Source organism: Procambarus clarkii, chromosome 82 (assembly GCF_040958095.1).
Source record: "Procambarus clarkii isolate CNS0578487 chromosome 82, FALCON_Pclarkii_2.0, whole genome shotgun sequence".
NCBI classification, from domain to species: Eukaryota; Metazoa; Arthropoda; class Malacostraca; order Decapoda; family Cambaridae; genus Procambarus; species Procambarus clarkii.
Window position 1 is genome coordinate 4,943,947 of NC_091231.1, and position 20,225 is coordinate 4,964,171.

Genomic DNA, 20,225 nt, shown 5'->3' on the forward strand with positions numbered 1-20,225 from the left:
CCAGTTTACTTTATTAATATGCAGCCAGAGAGGAATACATCTGTAGTTTATGCAATAAGGCAGTAGTTGTGGAGCCATCACTTAAGATGATGTAGGGCTCCTCGTAGCGTGGACAAAAGCTAAAGAAGCGAGTCTATAGGTAGTGGCTTCTCCATTGCAGGATTCGGAGGACGGAGTGGATCGCTGTGCCCTATGCGGCAAAGAATTCACTGGGAAGAACAGGCGAAACAATCTGGTACGTCATGTCAAGACACATACTGGAGAGAAGCCTTTCTCTTGCCCCTGTTGCTCCTACCGTGCCTCTCGAAAGGAGCACATGATACGCCATTTAAAAAAAGGATCGTGTGTATATCATCGTTTTAGAGCTGGGGAAGGAGGAGGAGTAGACAATTCCAAAGAAGCTTGCAATGATGGTGTGAAGGCTGTAGTGAGCATGTACTTGGCACAACTCACTGCCGCTCCTGGAACCCATTCCAACCGTCATTCTGAACCTGAACCAGATGTGAATATTTAATTGACATTTGTTAGACTGTTTCTTTAGAAATATGGGAAACTTGATATTTTTTAATCATCTTCTTAAAATAACTTCTTAAAGTTGGTGAAATTTTTGCCATTTTTGTATAAAAATGCATTATAGGACTGGGTATATGCATATTGATAAGAGTACTAATCTCCCATACTGTTGTAAAGTATGTATTTGTATTTGTTGTAAATAATGGTATTATAAGCATTCCTTGCTGATTATATTTTTATCAGACATTCCTGAGCCATAGTGATAGACTGAAATATAATATAGTTGTACAATAATTGCTTTGTATCTGATGGATCAGTCCTGACCAAGACATTAATGTATTTTATTTACAGGTTGGCTTTTTGTAACTATTGGATGATGGAGTAACATTAATATGTTATACTTTGTGATATTGTAACCAGTAAACATTTGCTTAGCTCTCCTACCTAGCTTTTTTATGTAGAATTTTTTGGGATAAATAAATTATACAGTTAAAATATGGGTACTTTTTTTTATCCATAGTGTATTTTATTGTCAATTTATTGTCATACCAAATCACGTACAGTACATAAATGCTCATTAGATGTAGATATTGAAAAGAAGAGAGATGTCTAGGACAAATGCAAGCTCAAAAATCATTTTTAAATATTAATATCTCATCTTTTACTTGTACTGTATATGTACTGTATATTCATGCAGTCCTGTTATTTATTACTTCTGTGTATGGAATCATCATAAACAATTTATCTTAACAATACAATCAAACTCCTTGAAATGTTTTACCTTCTGTTATCCCGAACCTTCCTTAATGTTACCATTAACTTTTCCATCAGTTTCTGATATGACATGTATTCTTATTTACCACATACATGCTTGCTTCATAAAGTCAGAGCCTATGCAATAGTTTCTAAATATCCATATTTGAATTTCTTATTTGTGATGATTGAAAAGATTGTCACCTTATTCCCTCGAACTGTTCTTTGTTTTTTCCTTCAACTTTTCCTATTGTATTTGCATATCACTGATTACTATTTTGTTAATTCATTTGATCCTCTTTTACTCCAACACATTTGTCAACAGTATATTGTTGACAGTATTGACTAAGCATGTACAGTATTTGCTTAACGTCTCTCTTGCACTTTAAAAGTCGTCACGTTATTCTTCATTAACATAATTATCCACAGAACTGTTCGTGTGTCAATAATTCTAAATATAAACTACATTACAGTATATGTATACAGTACAGTGCATAAAATATTTGAAACAAACTAAAATTTGACATTACGATACAATTTATAAACTTGAGCAATAGTATTAAAAAAAATATTCACAAAAGAACAGGAATTGAACATATCGTTGCACAATGGAATGTTGAGGCTTGTCCATGCCCAAAGAATTTCAGTGCTAACTCTAAACATTTGAAATAAATACACACCTACTATTAAACATGGAAATATTGTATGACCAGTTATCATAGTAAAACTATTGTCAAACAATAGCTCAAAACACACAGGCAATACTGCAAAGAAGGACATGGAAATGTGCCCAAGCCATGGTCATTCCAACTACAATACAATCGTTTTTCAAAGCGTTATCTGACAGAGTGCTGGGAAGACGGGACACCATGAGCGTAGCTTCATCCTGGAACTACATTTAGGTAATTTACACTTAGGTAATTACATATCCACCAGAGGGAAGTCACTTGGCTGGGAGTAGTGTGTTATATAATGCATTATCTGCTTTTTGCTGTATTTGCCTTTTTGTTGATAAGATGTCTCACAGCAGCAATCTTGGTGTTAGAAATGGAAGAGAAAGTGGGAATATTCGTAAACTGAGCAGGAAATGATATAAATGAAATGATAAGTGTGATATAAGAATAAGTGTAATGGTTAATCACCCAGTCATCTCTGCTGCCGCCTTGCTAGCAACATGAGGCAGCAGAACAAACTCCTTTCTATCTAGCACCTCTTCCTGCTGCTTCACCACAGCTCATGAGGACAATATTTTCTATAACTGTTTTACACGTACTCACCTAGTTGTGCTTGCGGGGGTTGAGCTTTGGTTCTTTGGTTCCGCTTCTCAACTGTCTTATCAACTGGACTCGGTGTATACTGTATTGTACATATAATTATTGGCACTGAATTTGCCCACAGCTAAGTGACAAAAGGGACAGTTTGCAAAATCGGGCATGATAATTTATTAAGAAGCAACTCTTGCACAATACTATTAATTAAACCACTACAGTAAATACTTTGTAGTTAAACCACTACAGTATAAGGGTTGTGCACAGTACATGTTCATCAATTAATATTCTCACCTGAAACAGAATTATCAACAATAGCAATACCACACCCCAGGAGGGATGTATTCTTCACCTTGACAGAGTACTTGTATATGTAGGAAAAACATCCCAAGACTTTTATGTTGGGATTTACGAGAATACGTACCTGTAAGTAAAGTGTGCCTAACATACAATGTAAACCATACTAGAGTTGCACACAGCAACACAACAACCAGAAGTTTACAAGTTTCTTGTGAACTTTAGGAAGTCTAAACTCGTTGTCAAAGAAGAAAGCAAGATTACAATATGGTGTTTACTGTATATACAGCCATCAAAGACTAGAACTCCATCAAACACAGTGAAAGAGAAATTTAATATTGATACATTACTCATAAATAAATATTGTAATACATAATCCCTCACTGACATGACGCTTCCCTATTTTGTTCCTTATGAAAGGTAATCTGTGTTTGTTAATTTTATTAAACCCTGACAAGAAAACTGTCGTTTATAGTACTGTTAAACTGAACTCTCATCTTTCTTCCTCTACAAAATCAGGAATCAAATACGGTACGATATTTTATGAGTTTGCTATTTATAGCACAGGAACTAGAATTCCCCATTTTGAGTCGAACGAACCTGACTGTTTACAGCATAAAAGGAAAACCTATTTAAGCCCTAAACAGACTTAATTGTCTTTTTCATTTATTATTGCCTACAATATATCAAACATTAAATTAGTAAAAACTTGGCTATGCTTGTTAAGTTTATTTCTCTGGAAAAATAGACCCAGTACCTCTTGAGTTAAGGTGAGAACAAACGCATCATACTCTGCATAAAATATCTCTAGGCTCAAAGAATAGAACAGCCCAACACATACAATAATAAATGCAATATATAAGTATGTCAGTGGTCTACATACAGTAGCTGCAAAAAGTATTATTTAATCATGAGGATGGGTTGAATCTTTACATATGTACTCTACTACAACGTTGGGCTGAGGAACAGTGCATTCATGTGCCATGAGGTCATGGAAATCACAGCCTGTAAAAATCCCACCACTGATAATTCCACAGGTTCATAGTGTTGAAATTGCTACTTTTATCAAGTAGTAGCAAGAATATAGCAAGAAGCTATATTCAGACTAGAGTGATGTTAAAAGATTCAATGGCATCAAATAAAATGGTTCAAGATGTTTTTTTTGTATGGAGAAGGAATATACAATTGGGATACGATTTGTCTAAGGCACACATAAGATTTAGCCTTTTCAACAAAGTAATAGAGCCAAGTACAGTACTCACTACAAGTAAAATTGAAAAAAAAGGCACAACCAAACAGACGACAAAGCCAATCAATCAAAATGTGTCCAAAATATTTATTCAAATTTTATACTGCACTAGTTTTGGTGCGTTAAATTTTAAAAACATTAAGAACAAATTAAGCTTCATAAATAAAAAGAAAGCAGACATTGTTAATGTTGTACTGTAGAAATAAGTTGGGCAAGACTACTATCTTAAATACAATACTGTAATGTAATGTAGAAATTCTTGTGATAAAGATACACACGTAAGGAAACCAACTCGCGTTTGTTGGTATTATGTCGGATTTTGGATCTGGAAATGTTGGGTTATTCAGTGCTATCTGTAATGTTTTTGTTGTGGTGTGCATATGCCTTTTTTTTAGTGTTGGTGTGTGATGTGGCTCTGTTGTTGGGAGTGCTTAAGGAGCACAGTAAGGCAAATGTAAGACTTGCTGCCTCATTTGTTTATGTAGTCTATCATTTAAGAATTAATAAAGCAAAAATCTTTATATTTGGTAGTTTAACTAGCTACAATATAGAGGTGTTCTGTAGTACTTCTTCATTTGAAATCAATGTTACTATACCATCATGTTACTTAAAGACAGGAAGTTCAGAGGGGACATGTTTCATATAGAAATGTAATGTTTAGCTGAGCAGCAACAAAACGAGAGGTGATGCATGGAATCTGACATGCAGGTGAATCATAAGGAATGTCGTTGAGAGATTTCTGTAAAATATAGGTAGTAAGTGAAATTTTAGGGGGCTACAGTTTCATTTCCAAATTTAATATAAAAATATAGAATGTCAGAAAATCAGAAAGTGGATCCGGTAACTGAAGCTCAGTCCTTCAAATTCATTAGGTATATGCATGAGAAAGTTAAAAATAAACAGATAAATTTGCTAATTTGCAAAACTGTGAATATATTAAGAGCAACATTACAGTAGATGGAAAAAGAGTAAGGATAACGTGCTTTTGTCATGTTGTGTTGGTGCATGCAATTAATTTGATTTTTGCAGATGAAATGAGAAGCATATCGAATTCAACGAGTCATTCTGGGCGTTTGTTTTGGCACAGTGAAACTTCTTTTTAGTTATTGTATATACATAACATGAATTTGATGTACTTAGTGACATTTATGCAGATATGTGGTAAAAGGGTGTACTTCACTTAAAACTAGTTTCTCTGCAAGTATAGTCCTTCGGCCTCACACATGTGGGGTCCACGGTTCGAAACCCATATAGGCCAGGTGAATGGGGTGTCCTTCACATTTGTATTGGCAAGATGTAGTGGATTACTGTATTAAAAGGAACATCAGTGAATGGAACTACAGTAATAGTTTGCCAGTTGTGTCAGGACGTGATTAAAAAGGTGGAGCCAGTGGGTAGGTGAGGCAGTTAAGTGATGTAAGATCACATATAAGAATAGACTGGCAAACTTTTTAACTTGGCATACTTCATGATTTAAGTGTAATTTTGCATACTTCATGATGCAAGTACAGTATATAGTTTGACATACTTTATGATGCAAGTATATAGCTTGACTTATTTCATGATGCAAGTATAGCTTGACATACTTCATGATGTAAGTATAGTTTGGCATACTTCATGATGCAAGCATGCTTGACATACTTCATGATGTAAGTATAGTTTGGCATACTTCATGATGCAAGTATATAACTTGACATACTTCATGATATAAGAATTGTCAGTCTTCATTATATGTAAAGCTGGAAATATGTAAATTTGGGAAGGCCTTTTATTATAAGCTTCTTGTGACTTTTTATTTGTAAGAAATGCAAAGATATCAACTGCGTGTATATTATTACTGTGCATATGTATTTGTGTGTATAATATATATATATATATATATATATATATATATATATATATATATATATATATATATATATATATATATATATATATATATATATATATATAAAATATACACACACACATACACACTGTATATATAATATAGTATGCGGTAGAAACTGATTCTGACCATGCAATGGTGTTTGAATTAATAATAAAGAATTTGATTAATGTAAGTTAAAGTGATTAAGTATGGTACAGGAGTGGAATCAGTAATCCTAACAGATTACAAATTGCAAGACCTGATGTTAACATTTTTGAAATTGAAATTTACAACACAGCTTGTAATTTCAGTCAAAATCATAGAAACTTGTTAAGGTTGTTATCTATTTAAAGGTGTAAGGGGAGCCATACCAGGGGTGTGACGATGCCTTTGTGTATTTCAGAGGCTGTCGTGGCGCAGTCCCCTGGTGAGGTGCTCCCCTTCAGCGTCTGCCCTGCTCAAGTCACACTGTGTTCCCCGTCTTAATCCCTCAGGGGCAGGCAATGTCTCTATATCTGGGGATTTGGGAACGCCACTGCCGTGCCCCGAGTGTGGAAGAGAGTTTCATGGGCTTAACAAGAAATTCCTTTTAACACGACATATGGTGACACACACCGGGGAGAAACCATATCAATGTCCGCATTGTCCATATCGTGCAAATGTGTCTAGTAATCTCACTCGACATCTACGCACTGTTCATACGCCTAATGCAACACCTTTATCTGCCCCTTCTCTTTTGCCTTCATCTGTGAGCCTCACAACTAATTCGTCGTCACATAATGTGCATCATCCGTCGTCGCCCCTCTGAGTGAAAATAAATTAAATAGAAAATTTAATTTGCTATTAACTGGAACGTTTGGCTGCACTCTGTAGACAAGTACTGTGTAGACCTGTGATATACTTATGATACATGCAATGTCACACAAAACTCAGTTTTTATCAAGAAACAGCTTAAAAAAAATGGATACTGTGTCATTATATTTTAGTAATTTTGTTTTTAATTAAGTGCTGTACAACTTAAAGAAATTTTGTGTGTTGGTGCAGTATCCTACTTGCTATGTGAAATGCTTATTGACTGAATGTGACAAGAATGATGTATTTTTTGTTTGCACATCAGATGAACATTATATGCTTACACAGTGTGTATTAGTGTGTGCCAAAGGTATCAGCACAAGGGATATAAGCACATGAAAACTTTGACAAGACTTGCAAGAGATAAAGAGCCGACCCTGATATACAGTTTTCCTCCAGCAGGGTGGAGCCTTTGTCAAGTCTCAGAGGGGGAAAGACCTGCTTTACTTCGAGGGTTTCAAGCACAGGATTTGTCGTGAGGAAGCTGGGGGACGGACCAGTTGGTGGCGATGTACCAAGAAAACATGTCGTGGTCGTGCCAGACTGAGTGTGGAAGGCATCACCATGGTAGTTCTTCATAATCATGCCCCACAGCCCTACACCTACTACCAAGACAATTTTGCCCCAGAGATATCATAATGCTCTATGCAAGACAAGCGACCATTTTAAAAGTGACAGCAACATAATTGCTTGGGATATACTGTATAGTTATATAAAGTTATGAACATACAAGTGAGGAAAATTGTAATAAAACACTGTTGAAAGTCAATGAATTCATTCCCGGCAGTCTTGGGTGAAATGAACATGGAATGGCTAAAGCATTTCATATAATGAAAGGAATTTTCTCTTTTATTTATTAAAGGCATTTGGCCAAGGATTGGACTGCTGAAAGTTTAAATGCTTTTGCAGCTTCGTTTGCAAAGCATTTATTGCAGAATTATTTATTGAAATGTCTTGAAATACAATTTTAGTAGAATTGTTTAATGGCAGCAGTCCAGAGTTGGGGCCAGGTGAAGGCACGGCATCACACAGTATTGCCGTGACACTGAAAGATAGTGTTTATTTTTCTTGACCTATACATCATGGAGTTGCAGTATTTATTTAATGGAAGTTATCACATTAAATATTAGAAATGTCATAAATTCATATCTTGTTCCTTGCTATTTACCATACATTTTGCATGTTAGTATATTCAGATGAAAAATGTAAAACATATTGCCCTCTTTTCAGCAAAATTATGTTTAAATAGCTACTGTAATTTTGAATGTGTTTGTGCATTTGATGAATGTGTTTGGAGGAATTATATCTAGTGAGAAGTTATCGAAAATAAATATGGACATGATCTATTATTAGTGTTTATTTCACCTAATTTGCGTTAATTTTCTGTAATTAGTTAAGGTCAAAAGGATCCTTTGCTAAACCTGAGCTTTATATAGATATTTTGTAAGAGGTTCATGGATCCTTGAGGAAAAGAACAGTGACAGGTGTCTGCTTCTCATTTATTTATTTTTCTTTCTTCTCATCTGTATTCTCCACTCTCCTTTTCATTTACTTTCTCACCACTCCTCATCTTTTTTTTATTTCTTCTGTTCTTATTTTGTTAACTTATTTCCCCCTCTCCTGTTTAATATGTTACTGTATTTTTATTTACTATTAAAAAATGGTAATTTCTTTTAATTTTGCATGCTAGAATTTGAGCAGCAATTGTACTAGAGACAGCGCTAGACACAGCATCACACAGTGTTGTGTGAAGAATAAGTGAGATGTATAGTGGACCCAAAAACAAACCAGGCCAAAAGTGAATGCTCATGTATATTTGTATGGGCCTCAGGGCTCATTTTTTTGTTTTTCGTATGGCAAAAAGTGAGTTTGTTGTCAATATGAATGCTGCAGATTGTAAGTTTTAGCTGTTTCTGAGGAAGTGGTTACATCACAAAATCCATCACATGTAACACCAATATGATAAATAACTACTACTACTACTACTACTACTATTCCTCAACCATTTCCACCACTTCTTTCATCGTTACCACCAAATTTTCAACACTGGAATCGCTGCACACCTTGTACTCATTACAGTACCATATAGGGCTTGCCCCAGCAGGCACAAATTAGAGACAGGAGACATTGTTTGAAATGATTTGTGAAACTTAGAAATCAAATTAAGACACTTGAGAAATAGAAATTGGGAAGGGAAATGACTTAAACAATATATATGAATGAGGTTTCTAGGAGAGTACTTTTGGGAACAAAGTACTGTATGTAGATACAGACATCAACATCATGACAATTTCAGGAATACTATACACACATGGTAAGAGAAACATGAGTACAGTACCCAGTAATAGAATAAAATGTAATAATCAACAAATGTGCTAGCAAGATATGTCAAGGATGGGGAAATATTAAAGAAGCTCCGAAATGGCTTGTGTAAATGAAAAATAAGAGCCGTGGGTAGAGGCTAGGCGCATTAAATATGCCAAAGCTAGAAGTATCAGTGAAGAAAAAGAGGCGATAAGGTCACTACATACATAATAATAACAGGAATTGACAAGGTTGACAACGAGGAATTCTTGAAACCTGCAACTTCAAGAATAAGAGGTCTTAGACTCTAGCTAAGGAAACAAAGGTGCCAAAAAGTTATTTGAAAGTTCTTTCGCAAGCAGAGTGGTAGACATTTGGAACAAGTTAAGTGAGAAGGCCATTGACACCAAAACTGTCAATAGTTTCAAGGGACACCATGAGCGTAGCTCTCATCCTGTAACTAATACATACATACATACTCACTACTGTATATTAAATTAAAAAGGAGGTTGGACTAGAGGTCATCTGTGGAAGCTTGGGACACAATTAAGTTGTAGGGACATAAGGAAGTTCTTGTTCCCTGTATGAGGAAGTGTTTAGCAAGCAGAATGCATTGAAGGAAAGAAGAGGTTGTTGAAGCCAATTCCATCCCCCCCCCACACACACATACATACATACACATTATGTATTAGGTGGTGGAGGCCAAGACCGTCAGCAGTTTCAAAGCGTTATATGACAGAGTGCTGGGAAGACGGGACACCACGAGCGTAGCTCTCATCCTGTAACTACACTTAGGTAATTACATACATATATATATTCGTGTATACTGGCAGCAGGTTTTCTTTTATGCATGTTTCATTGAATATGATAGCATATTCTGTTTTAACTCTTTTTCTGATTTAGGGCTTCTATCCCTCTTACTAGTGCTCTTGTATCAGGGTTCAGCTGGAAGAGGAGTTCACCAAAAGTCATATTCATTTTCAAGGTGAAGACTGAATAATAACTGAATAATGTACATGTATTGCACTTATAAAATTACATAACGTTTCGAACCTACTTGGTTCATTCTCAAGTGATAAGAAATTACAAAACTCGGTAGATTTATACCAGTATGGGGTCAGGTAAAAACATAAGTGGAAAACGGGGGTAAATAGGTGCACATACAATGATTAATCAGATGTAATAGGTCTATTATGTTGAGCAGTATCTTCTGTGTTGGCGTCGTTATGTTCCGGTCTTGTTCTTACTGTTTTTGTTCAGTACATAAAGAATAAAGACGCACAAAAAATCCACATTTTGTACTATTAATTCTGTTGAAGGTTCATAAAAGAAGTCAAGAAGCAAACCTAATGTGCTATGCCTATTTAAGCCTAGGACAGATTAGTTGTATGGTTACTCTGTTTCAGCTTGTGTCATGCTCTTTAGTATTCCAATGGTACAAAATGTGATTCTTTTATTTTGTGGATGCGGGATCCAATAGTACATATTTTGTTTGTTCCATCCCTAGGGCGTATCTACAGGTTTTATCCCTTTTGGAAGATGGATTCTAGAGGCATGTTATTGATTATAAGAGGCAAATCTAGTACTTATAATGTTAGTACGTATAATGTTCAGGTGTAAAGTGGTAGTTGTTTTAGCCATGTTGTGTGTGTGTAGTAATACACACAACTACACACAACATGGCCAAAACAGATTTCCATATCTATTTTTGTCATGTTGTGTATAGGTTTTGAGTTAATATTGTGTCATGATAATTTGTTGTATTTTCTTCTTTTTTACATATTTTATGTACAGAATTTAGATATACAGTAGCATTGAAACTCTCGTTGAGCATAGATGAGCTGCAATGGACGAGTGTTGTGTTCAATATGCAGTGAATGTATTTTTACATTTTTGTTCTGTAGTGTTATTTGTTAAATAATGTCATGTATGTTTAAAAGAATTTATGCATTGTTTAATAGCATATATTTAGATTGTCAGCTGTTAATGTGATCACATCTGGGTGGGCTGGCTCAGTGGCGGCTTATTTGAACAATCCTCACAGAAATGAATGTTTGTTTAATCGACTGTTCAATATGCACCAAATATGAGCTGTTTCACTCATGCCGAATTTTGATCATGCCGCCAATATATATATAATATAATAAAACATTTTTGAAGCTGTAATTTTTTTTACATATATTATTAAATATGACTGAAATGGCGTTCCAAATCACATATCGTAAGAAAACATGAAGTAGTATCGAAATGATTATAGCACGTATTTCTCAGTATTTCTTTATGTGCTTTTGAAGAAAGTTGAAAAATAAATTTTTCATAGTTCATTTTACACACTGAATAGACCTAATGCATTTTGCTAAGGTATAACTTATTTTCACAGATTAAAAAAAATAATACAAATGCACAAATACAACAATATCCTGTACCATATTCCATTTAGGTATAATTAGTGCAGAGATGGTTATCCTGTCAAGAGGGCTAGGTAGTGTGGTCCTCATTGGTCGGCAGTAGTAGTAGGTGTGGTGTAAACTGACAGATCCTGTATGGTCTTGTAGATGGTAGAACGAACCTAGGCATAAGCTGGTTGATTTTTTTTTTTACACAGTTGTTTGATCTGTTATTGATATGGTATCTAAATTATTTCTGTACTTATCTAGTTGTGGTTGCGGGGGTTGAGCTCTGGCTCTTTGGTCCCACCTCTCAACAGTCAATCGACTAATGTACAGGTTCCTGAGCCTACTGGGCTCTATCATATCTACACTTGAAGCTGTTTATGGAGTCAGCCTCCACCACATCATATTACTTTTTACATCATTTACTACATATTAGAAATTACATAATTTCTGTGTAATTGGTTGTGTGTAAATGTTATGTGATATTGTCATTATTTTTATATTGTAGGCATCTTGAAAGATCCTGACTAGTGGCACCAAAATAATTGAGATAGTGACAGCGAAAGATTTGACATAACAGAATCACTTCACCAAACACACTTACCTGCACCAACAGTGAGCTTACACCAAGGTGCATCCTACCAAGAGAGAACTGTTACTTTATACATCATCTGTTTTTACCTGTTGTCACTTTCATTAAGGGGACAGTTATTTACATTGAATGCCATTTGTCATGTGTTGCTCAATGTTCTTATTTTGTCTAGGCCAATATGATGGGCATGACAGTCATCTAGGTTTTTTCTATATTTCCCATTAGTCTGTGCCATCCATAGGATGACATTTTAAGTACTGTATATAGATAATGTAAATTTTATTATGCTTGTTTATGCGAGCCTAAAATAACGACATGCAGCTGTGGTACGATGCCCACATTTAAAGAAGTACCTGTATATAGCTAAACTATAATCAGTTTAGATGCATTGAACAAAATCTGTCCCAGAACCCAAGCAGAGGGGAACAGAGTGCTTAGATTTACTGAAGCTACTTTAACTGGAAGAGATACTGTAGGAGAGAATGCAGTTACACCATTACAGTACTACATACTACTAGTACTACTAGTAATACTACATACTATAGTACTACTCTCCTAAGTATAAAGGGCAGTTACCTCTTGAGTTAAAGAGAGAAGAGGAGAAAGATTTCAAACAGACTGATCAAATAGGCTGTGACTCCTACATCATACTGCAAGCAGCATGGACCATCAGTCTAGTCAATTACGAGGCCCCATTCAGAGAATGGGCAGCAGTGGCAGTGATCCCTGCAACCACCTCAAGGTAGGTAGGATCCAAATAATTATAAGGGTTGAGGGAGGTAATATAGAAGAATTTTTAATGCCTTTCCCAAATTGAATGAGGGGGGAAATAGGTAAAGAATATCAGAATTAGTTTTTTCATTGAGTTGTTGAAGGCTGGAAAATTTTTTAAGAGAAGGTTGTTTTAAAATTACAGATTCATTACTGTAATGTTTAATTTTTTAATAATTAATCACTGCACGAAACGCAGAGAACATCTTACAACTCTCGAGCGCTTTAAGACGCCTTGAGAGTTGTGCTACTTTTTTTTAATTACTATAATTACTATATGCTATATAGTAATTATAGTAATCACTGTTTGTGTTTTGAAATGAAAATGGTTGAGTTTGGAGACATTTTGACTTTAAAAAAGTCAAGAATAGAACATCATCAACAAAGCTTCTTATTCTGTAAATCGTATTTGTTTTACCACCGTGATCAAGACAGGAAAGTTTGTGTTATAATATTTGTTTTGCCACAGTGATGAAGACAAGAAAGTTTGTATTATAATATTTGCTTTGTACCGATAATTCATCTTTGTGATTGGATATGTCTCCACAGCTCTCATAATGCTAACTCATCTTGAATTTGTGTGTGATTATGGTAACCTATATCAGAAAATCCTGTTCTTGTCTTATTTTAATCGTGGCAAAATCAATAGCATTTTTTGTACTTGTTCAGATTACATTACTGGTACTGTATTTGTATTGCATTTGCCGACAGTGTTTTGATATTTTCTTGTCAAATAGTGATAAATGAGGCCTAACCATGCTCACACACATAGTATAATCAATATTGTGATTATTAAAATTTATTCTTTATTTGTTTAATATTTTTGTTAGTTATCTTTCACTTACACATTTTTGTGTGTTTGAAGTGCAGACTGGACCTGTGTAGTGGTAATAGGAACTATGAAGTGGAGATACTGGTACTGATACTCTTCATTGCAGTGATACATTTTGTATTGCGATAACAATTCTGTTGTAATTTGTATACTGTAATACTATTTTTGCAATATATATAATATTCTTATAATGGAGATAATAGTTTAGTTACCAAGTTTATAATTTTGTTATGAATATATTTTAACACGCAAACCCAAGCGCACACGTGAATATGCGTACATCAAAATAAAATCCTCGTACTTCAAATTTAATAAACAAAAAAAATCCGCACAAACACAAGCTCTTAGTTATGAACACGTTCGTAATAGATTTATTGTTGTAAAGCAGTGATTTTAGTTAATAACTTAAATCTCACTTGGTGTTACTTTAAACTTGCTGCATGTATTTTTTTGTAGCATGCAGTATACTATATTTCCTAAATAAAAAGTGAATTTTTTTCAGAAGATTGGTTGGGAGGTACTCAATAATAGGGAATGATTACATTCTCATTAACATTTGATTTAAGTGGGCATTTCAATATCTGAAAATAGTGGCTTAATGCCATAGCATTCTTATCATAGTAAAACCAGGTGTTTTTTCCTCACTACTTGGCCTGGTATGCAAGATCCAATTTGCCTAATAGGCCAAATTATTTTTGTTATTTTCAAATACTTCTTTCCAGATTGGTTCTTTTCTAACAATAATAATCCATTATACTAGAAACATGAATTACTGACGTAGTTAGGTTAGGTTTGATCAAATTTTGAGTTAGTTTTGAAAGTAAACAAAAAATTCACATCATATGTAATGTAATGGAAAATTGTATCATTCAATACGAAAAAATATTTGAAAATATAATAAATATATATATATATATATATATATATATATATATATATATATATATATATATATATATATATATATATATAATACAATATATATATATTGTATTATATATATATATAATAAATATATATATATATATATATATATATATATATATATATATATATATATATAATACACACAGTTATATATATATTCAGTATATTTTTTTTTTATTGGAATCAAGGAATTTATGGACAAACTATTTAATATTTTGGGATATACAGTACTTAGTTCCTTTAAATGAATGGATCACTCAAGATTATTATAGTAGATATTACTTGGAATTTGAAATGTGTTGAGATAATTGTATTAAGTCATTTTTTTATGGACGCTAATTTGGAAAGGAATTAGTAATAATATAAATGTCGTGATACACTTATTAGTACTTTGATGGGCCAGACTGAGAGCCTTCCTGTTGTTGCAGGGGCTGATGGCAGCGCGGGCTGGGCTGGTGGGAATGATCACACCCCCATCTGGGCCTGCTATGGCCACGTGCCCCATTTGTAGGCGAGATTTCCATGGGCCTTACCACGCCACCCTCCTCAGGCGTCACATGAGGACTCACACAGGGGAGAAACCGTACGCCTGCCCGCATTGCCCCTACCGTGCCAACATCTCCAGCAACCTGACCAGACACATACGTTCTCGACACCCCGCCCATCCCAGTCTACTTCGCCCCCAACATGTCAACCAAGAAACCATACACCAGATTAGAAACTTTCATAACACACTTTCTGAACATTCGGAACAAACTTGACCTGTCTTAACAAATTTCATTTCTTGACATCATCCTTGATTTGGCGAAGTACTCTGTAAAGTGCACAATACAATAATTCCCACGTTGAATCAATGTTTGCTTTGCTTTCTTCCTAACTTTGCACATGATTCAGAATTACTCATTAGTATTTTATTAAACTATTGAAACAGTGATCAGTTGAGTACAAAGTGATTATGTATACAGTTCACTGATACATAATCATTGTTTTGCAGAAAAATATCTTTTGGAATGAATGGACTATAACAGTATTGTCCAGGAACACATACTGCTAAGAGTGTGTTACTCGTCACCATCCCAAGTCAATTTTTTATGATACACTGTATCTTGGAAAATACAAGATTAAATTAGACAATGAATTGCAAATGTACATACCATACCTGATGTTACCTGGTTGGGGATTTAAGGGCTTTTTACCATTGCAGTTTAATTTGGCCCCATGCCGTTACTATTTGTAATACACGAACCAAAATTGCCCACTTGTCCAGCATGATTTGGCACCTTTGAAAGATACTTAGGTGGAATCTTCATGAGGACAGCTGGTTGTCTCAGCAGTGCTTATCTTATCTGTTGATAACAGATGGAATTGTCTTAAGCCTCAGATGTTAAAACTGCTTTCAGATTAATGCAGTTGGCTTTCAAATTTTGATATTCAGTCTTTTTATTTAAATATTCTTTTTTGTGTACAACTTAAAACATTGTGTATATACCAGTTAATTATTTTGCTACATTACTTGCTATCTCCTTCAACTTTGTCAGTCTCAAGATTTTGGTTTTATTCTCAGTTTCCAGTATGATAACATTGTGAATGAAGGAGAGCAAATAAATCACTGGCCTTGTGAGTTACATTTAAGTATGGGGAACTAGGCTTTAACTTCCTGCAATGTAATTTCTGAATGTTTCCCAAAGGTTTTATTGAACTACAGAATTATATGACTATATGAGATCATTTTTGCAATGCTCATCACATCTTTCTCACAGTTTCTTCTAGTATACTATTTCTTGACAGGATTTAGCTTATGAGGCTAACCTTTAATGGAAAATTGTAAATGGAAATTTGCTTTCTTATCTGAACTTTAGTTTTGCTCTGTAATGTGTTTTTATATACAGTATTGTTGTTCTCTTTCATAAGTTCCACAAAGAAATTTGCTTACATTGTATCATAGCCTACTTTTTATGTAAATTGATCTCAATCTGAAATTTTAAGTTTGATTTTGAAGTTTCTACTTTATATTTTTTTGTGTGTAACAAATTTAGGGGGGGATTGTATTGAAAATGGAGGTGATACATTTATTTTGGTCAGCTTTAAAAAAAGGAACTTACATGGTGTAGAATGAAAAACTTATTTGAAAATATCGACGACTTTATATTGATGTAGATGTTTTACACCGAAGGCATGTTGGGAGTGGGAAGAGGATGTGAGGACTCTTATTTGGGCTATCTGGCCTATCCGTCTGTGGCAAAACCTGGGCAAAGTCCGGGTAAATTATGTTGATTTGGGTTGGGTGGTGGTCAGGTGCTGATAGCATTGTGTGTTCCAGGGGAACGGGTCCGTCATGTGTCCGCTGTGCAGGAAGAGGTTCCAGGGACCCAACCGGCAGTACGTGCTGACACGCCACCTGTCCACCACCCATGCTGTTGAAAAGCCCTACCACTGTCCACACTGCCCCTACAGAGCTGCTCGTCGTGATCACGTTTCCCGACACGTGAGGATGGTACATACGCCAAGACTGCATGCACTGGCTGCAGCCGCTACTCTGGCAACACTTCCTCATCATCTGCAGGAAGAAGTGCAACCACATCACCTTCTAGAAGTACATCATCATCTAGTGCCAGAAGAAGTTCAGCAACACACTGATTAGCTATGACTATGCTTAATGTGGTTTTTTAAACTACCTCCATCATACAGTACTTGATAAGGAATCCATTAATGAAGGATTTTGTGCAGTCTCTCATCTCAGTTGCTAGAAAAATATGGTGTTGGATGTAGCATCAGCTTGACGTGGTGGTTTGTATGTGTTTTAAAACTTCCTTTATAAGGAAGATTTAAGCCCAGTATTTCACTGGTAAATATGCCAGAATTGTTTATTTTTAAACTGGACAAGAGTGGTTGTCCTTCCAATGAAGACTGATAGTGTGTGTTGTTACAGGCGAGTGTAGGCGGAGCCACTGTCCTCTCTCCATCCCTGGGACGTACGCTGGGCCTGGCCTCGGTGGAAGGGGGCGCCATTTGCCCTGTGTGTGGCAAGGCCTTCAAAGGCGATAAGTACAAGTTCCGGCTTAGCCGTCACCTGATAATTCATACTGGGGAAAAGCCATTTCCTTGCCCACACTGCCCTTACCGTGCAAACATACGCACTAATTTGACTCGTCACATTGCCATCCAGCACACTTCTGCTGGGCTCACCATGTCAAGCTCTGTGTCACATGCGTCCACTTTCAACTTGCCTACCTCTGTTGCACATTCCAGAATTCCTACAATCAACAATTTACTTTTCACTTCTGGAGGAAGACATCCATTTAAAGATATGGAACAAAAAGATTCAGCACTCTAAGGAACTTTATGAAGCTATTTTCTTGTACATGATATTGCATTTAAAAGAAGAGTGAAAATAATTAAAAAACTCAAGCTGAAGAAGAGAGGATACTAATGCTCTGTTCTATAAATTTAGCTCATCTACCAGGTGATATTTCCATTATATCATTCTAAGTCAAGTTAATATATGCATCAAATGAATAGTTACAGAGTCTTACTGTCTTCCAGAGGTCACCCCTCTGCAGTCTCGGGAGCAGAGTTCTGCTCCCAATGAGGGCAGAACCACCTCTGACCACGGGCTTGTGTTCATCTCTGACTGTCACCTCCTTCACCTCTTCTGCCAGCAGACAACTCCCTTTATCATCTACTTCAGTTGCATCTTCAGCAGCAGATGTTTTTGTGCAGTGTGAGGTTTGTGGAAGGATTTTCAATGGACCAAAAAAGCGGTTTCTTTTAGAACGCCATTCAAGGATCCATACAGGCGAGAGACCATTCCGATGTCCATATTGTCCTCTCAGTTTCAGCCAAAGTGGAAATTTAGTTCGTCACACACGTCGTGTGCACCAACCTCCATTGTTGTGAGCTCCTGCTCTCTTATTGCCAGATTAACAATTTGGTTTTATATACAGTAACCCTTGAAAATATTATAGGGCGTTAGGTATTCTTTATGAAGATAAGCTCTTATTTGATCATGCTAAGTTTGGTTCTGAAGAGAAAGTTCAGCTTTTCAGGCACAGTCATGTAACTGAAATAGACAAATTAATGTGTCATATGTTTAACAAAAATCTTGTTCGTGATTATGTAAAAATTATCGATTCATAAGGACAGAAAATTATACAGTATATTTGGATGGCAGAGATCTAGTATACATTGGGTTCATCAGATGTTAAAACAAATTGTATTCCTGTTCTAAATTAAATTGTATTGTTTTGTGACACTGTACAAGGTATTTATAAGTCCTCTGTGTTCTGTAATGTTTTAAGACAATAAAACTTAATTGGCAACTGTATTTTAATCTACCTGTTTTTAGAGAGTTTGTGAGAAATATTTATTAAATAACTCCGGTAATTCAGTGACCAAAGCAACATAATTAAATTATCCTCTCAGTATTAAAATTGGGTTGGCCTAGTCACACTGACACACTGCTTTAGGAAGTACATACTGTACACAAATTTCCCATTACACCTCTATTTATGCTTTTTGACTATTGTCCACGCTGATGCATCTGTTTTCCTTCCAGCATACACTCACTTTATAGTAAAATTTGACTGCCTTATGTAAATGTTTGAAGTTGTGTGTACTCTGTGGCAAGCAAGGGTTCCATTTGTTTAAAGTAACAGGCTGTAATTATTTACGCATGTTGCTAGTAATAAGTAAAACAAAATGAACTTATAAAATCTGCAAAGGCATTTTTGTTTTGAAACCAAATTATATGCACATTCCATATAAATTCAAATAAAATGTGATCTATACAGTTTTGTAGTCTCATTTACTGGCTGTGATTTTTTCATGTGCTCTGGTATTTGAATAGGTCAGTTATTCACCTGTTTAAGAGTAAATAGATGGCCATAAATCCTCAACTACTATCATCTTAAAGTGAAACCTTTGGACTATAGTATTTTTCTGAATTTTTTATTTTGTCAAATTTTACACTACATACATTAAATAATGGAAATTCATTTAAAATTGGGAATGGAAAGTATATTTCTTTGCTGGAAATTTTTATTAAATTTCTCAGTGTAATTGAACATTGGCAGTTGCTTGAGTCCTCCTCAGCTGACACCAACAGCCTGTCCTTTACATTTCAGGACGGAGGCGCTGTGCTGGCGGCAGCAGGGGGAGGCGGGGGAGGAAGTAGAGGCTGGGGTGGAAGAGGGGATGCCCGTCTTTTAATGCACCTTGAGGGAGATCTACTCAACCTGAAGGGCCCAGTTGGTGCTGAACTGCGCTGTCCATTCTGTGGGTTTGTCCCACGAGGTATCAATTCTCGTCAGAACTTGCACAACCACCTGCTAACCCATACTGGAGAAAAACCCTTTCAATGCTCAGTGTGCCCAATGCGATGTTTGAAGAAAAGTAATTTGAAAAGACATATGCTGCGACACCATCCTCCTCCAGGCAGTGTCCCTACTACTAGCAGCATTCCAACTCAAGGGAGTGTTCCCACTTCGAGCAGTACCCCCATCTCTGGCAATGTCCCTTTACTGGGAAATATCCCAACTCTGGGTATTGTTTCTACCTCTGCCAGTGTTTCTACTGACTACCAAACCAACTGACCAGTGATGCTGA

At 35.6% G+C, this 20,225-nt stretch overlaps 1 protein-coding gene across 26 annotated transcripts in view; it reads left to right on the forward strand.

The window, feature by feature from the left end:
• The window catches only part of LOC123764388 (longitudinals lacking protein, isoforms H/M/V), a 130,566-nt gene that overhangs the window by 75,163 nt on the left and 35,178 nt on the right, over nucleotides 1-20,225 (forward strand). For 5 of the 26 annotated variants that reach the window (XR_011225277.1, XR_011225275.1, XR_011225276.1 and 2 more), the window contains one exon: nucleotides 161-1,010. The exons of 7 other annotated variants lie outside the window; for them this stretch is intronic. Coding sequence is in view for 14 of the 19 variants with exons in the window: in XM_069315925.1 (XP_069172026.1) it covers nucleotides 17,551-17,955 (405 nt within the window). In the remaining 5 variants the exon portion in view is untranslated. Of the gene's footprint in view, nucleotides 1-160; nucleotides 1,011-6,353; nucleotides 8,150-15,049; nucleotides 18,941-20,225 lie in introns of those variants that run through there. 14 more of the 26 variants (XM_069315935.1, XM_069315936.1, XM_045752134.2 and 11 more) reach the window with 5 other exon arrangements.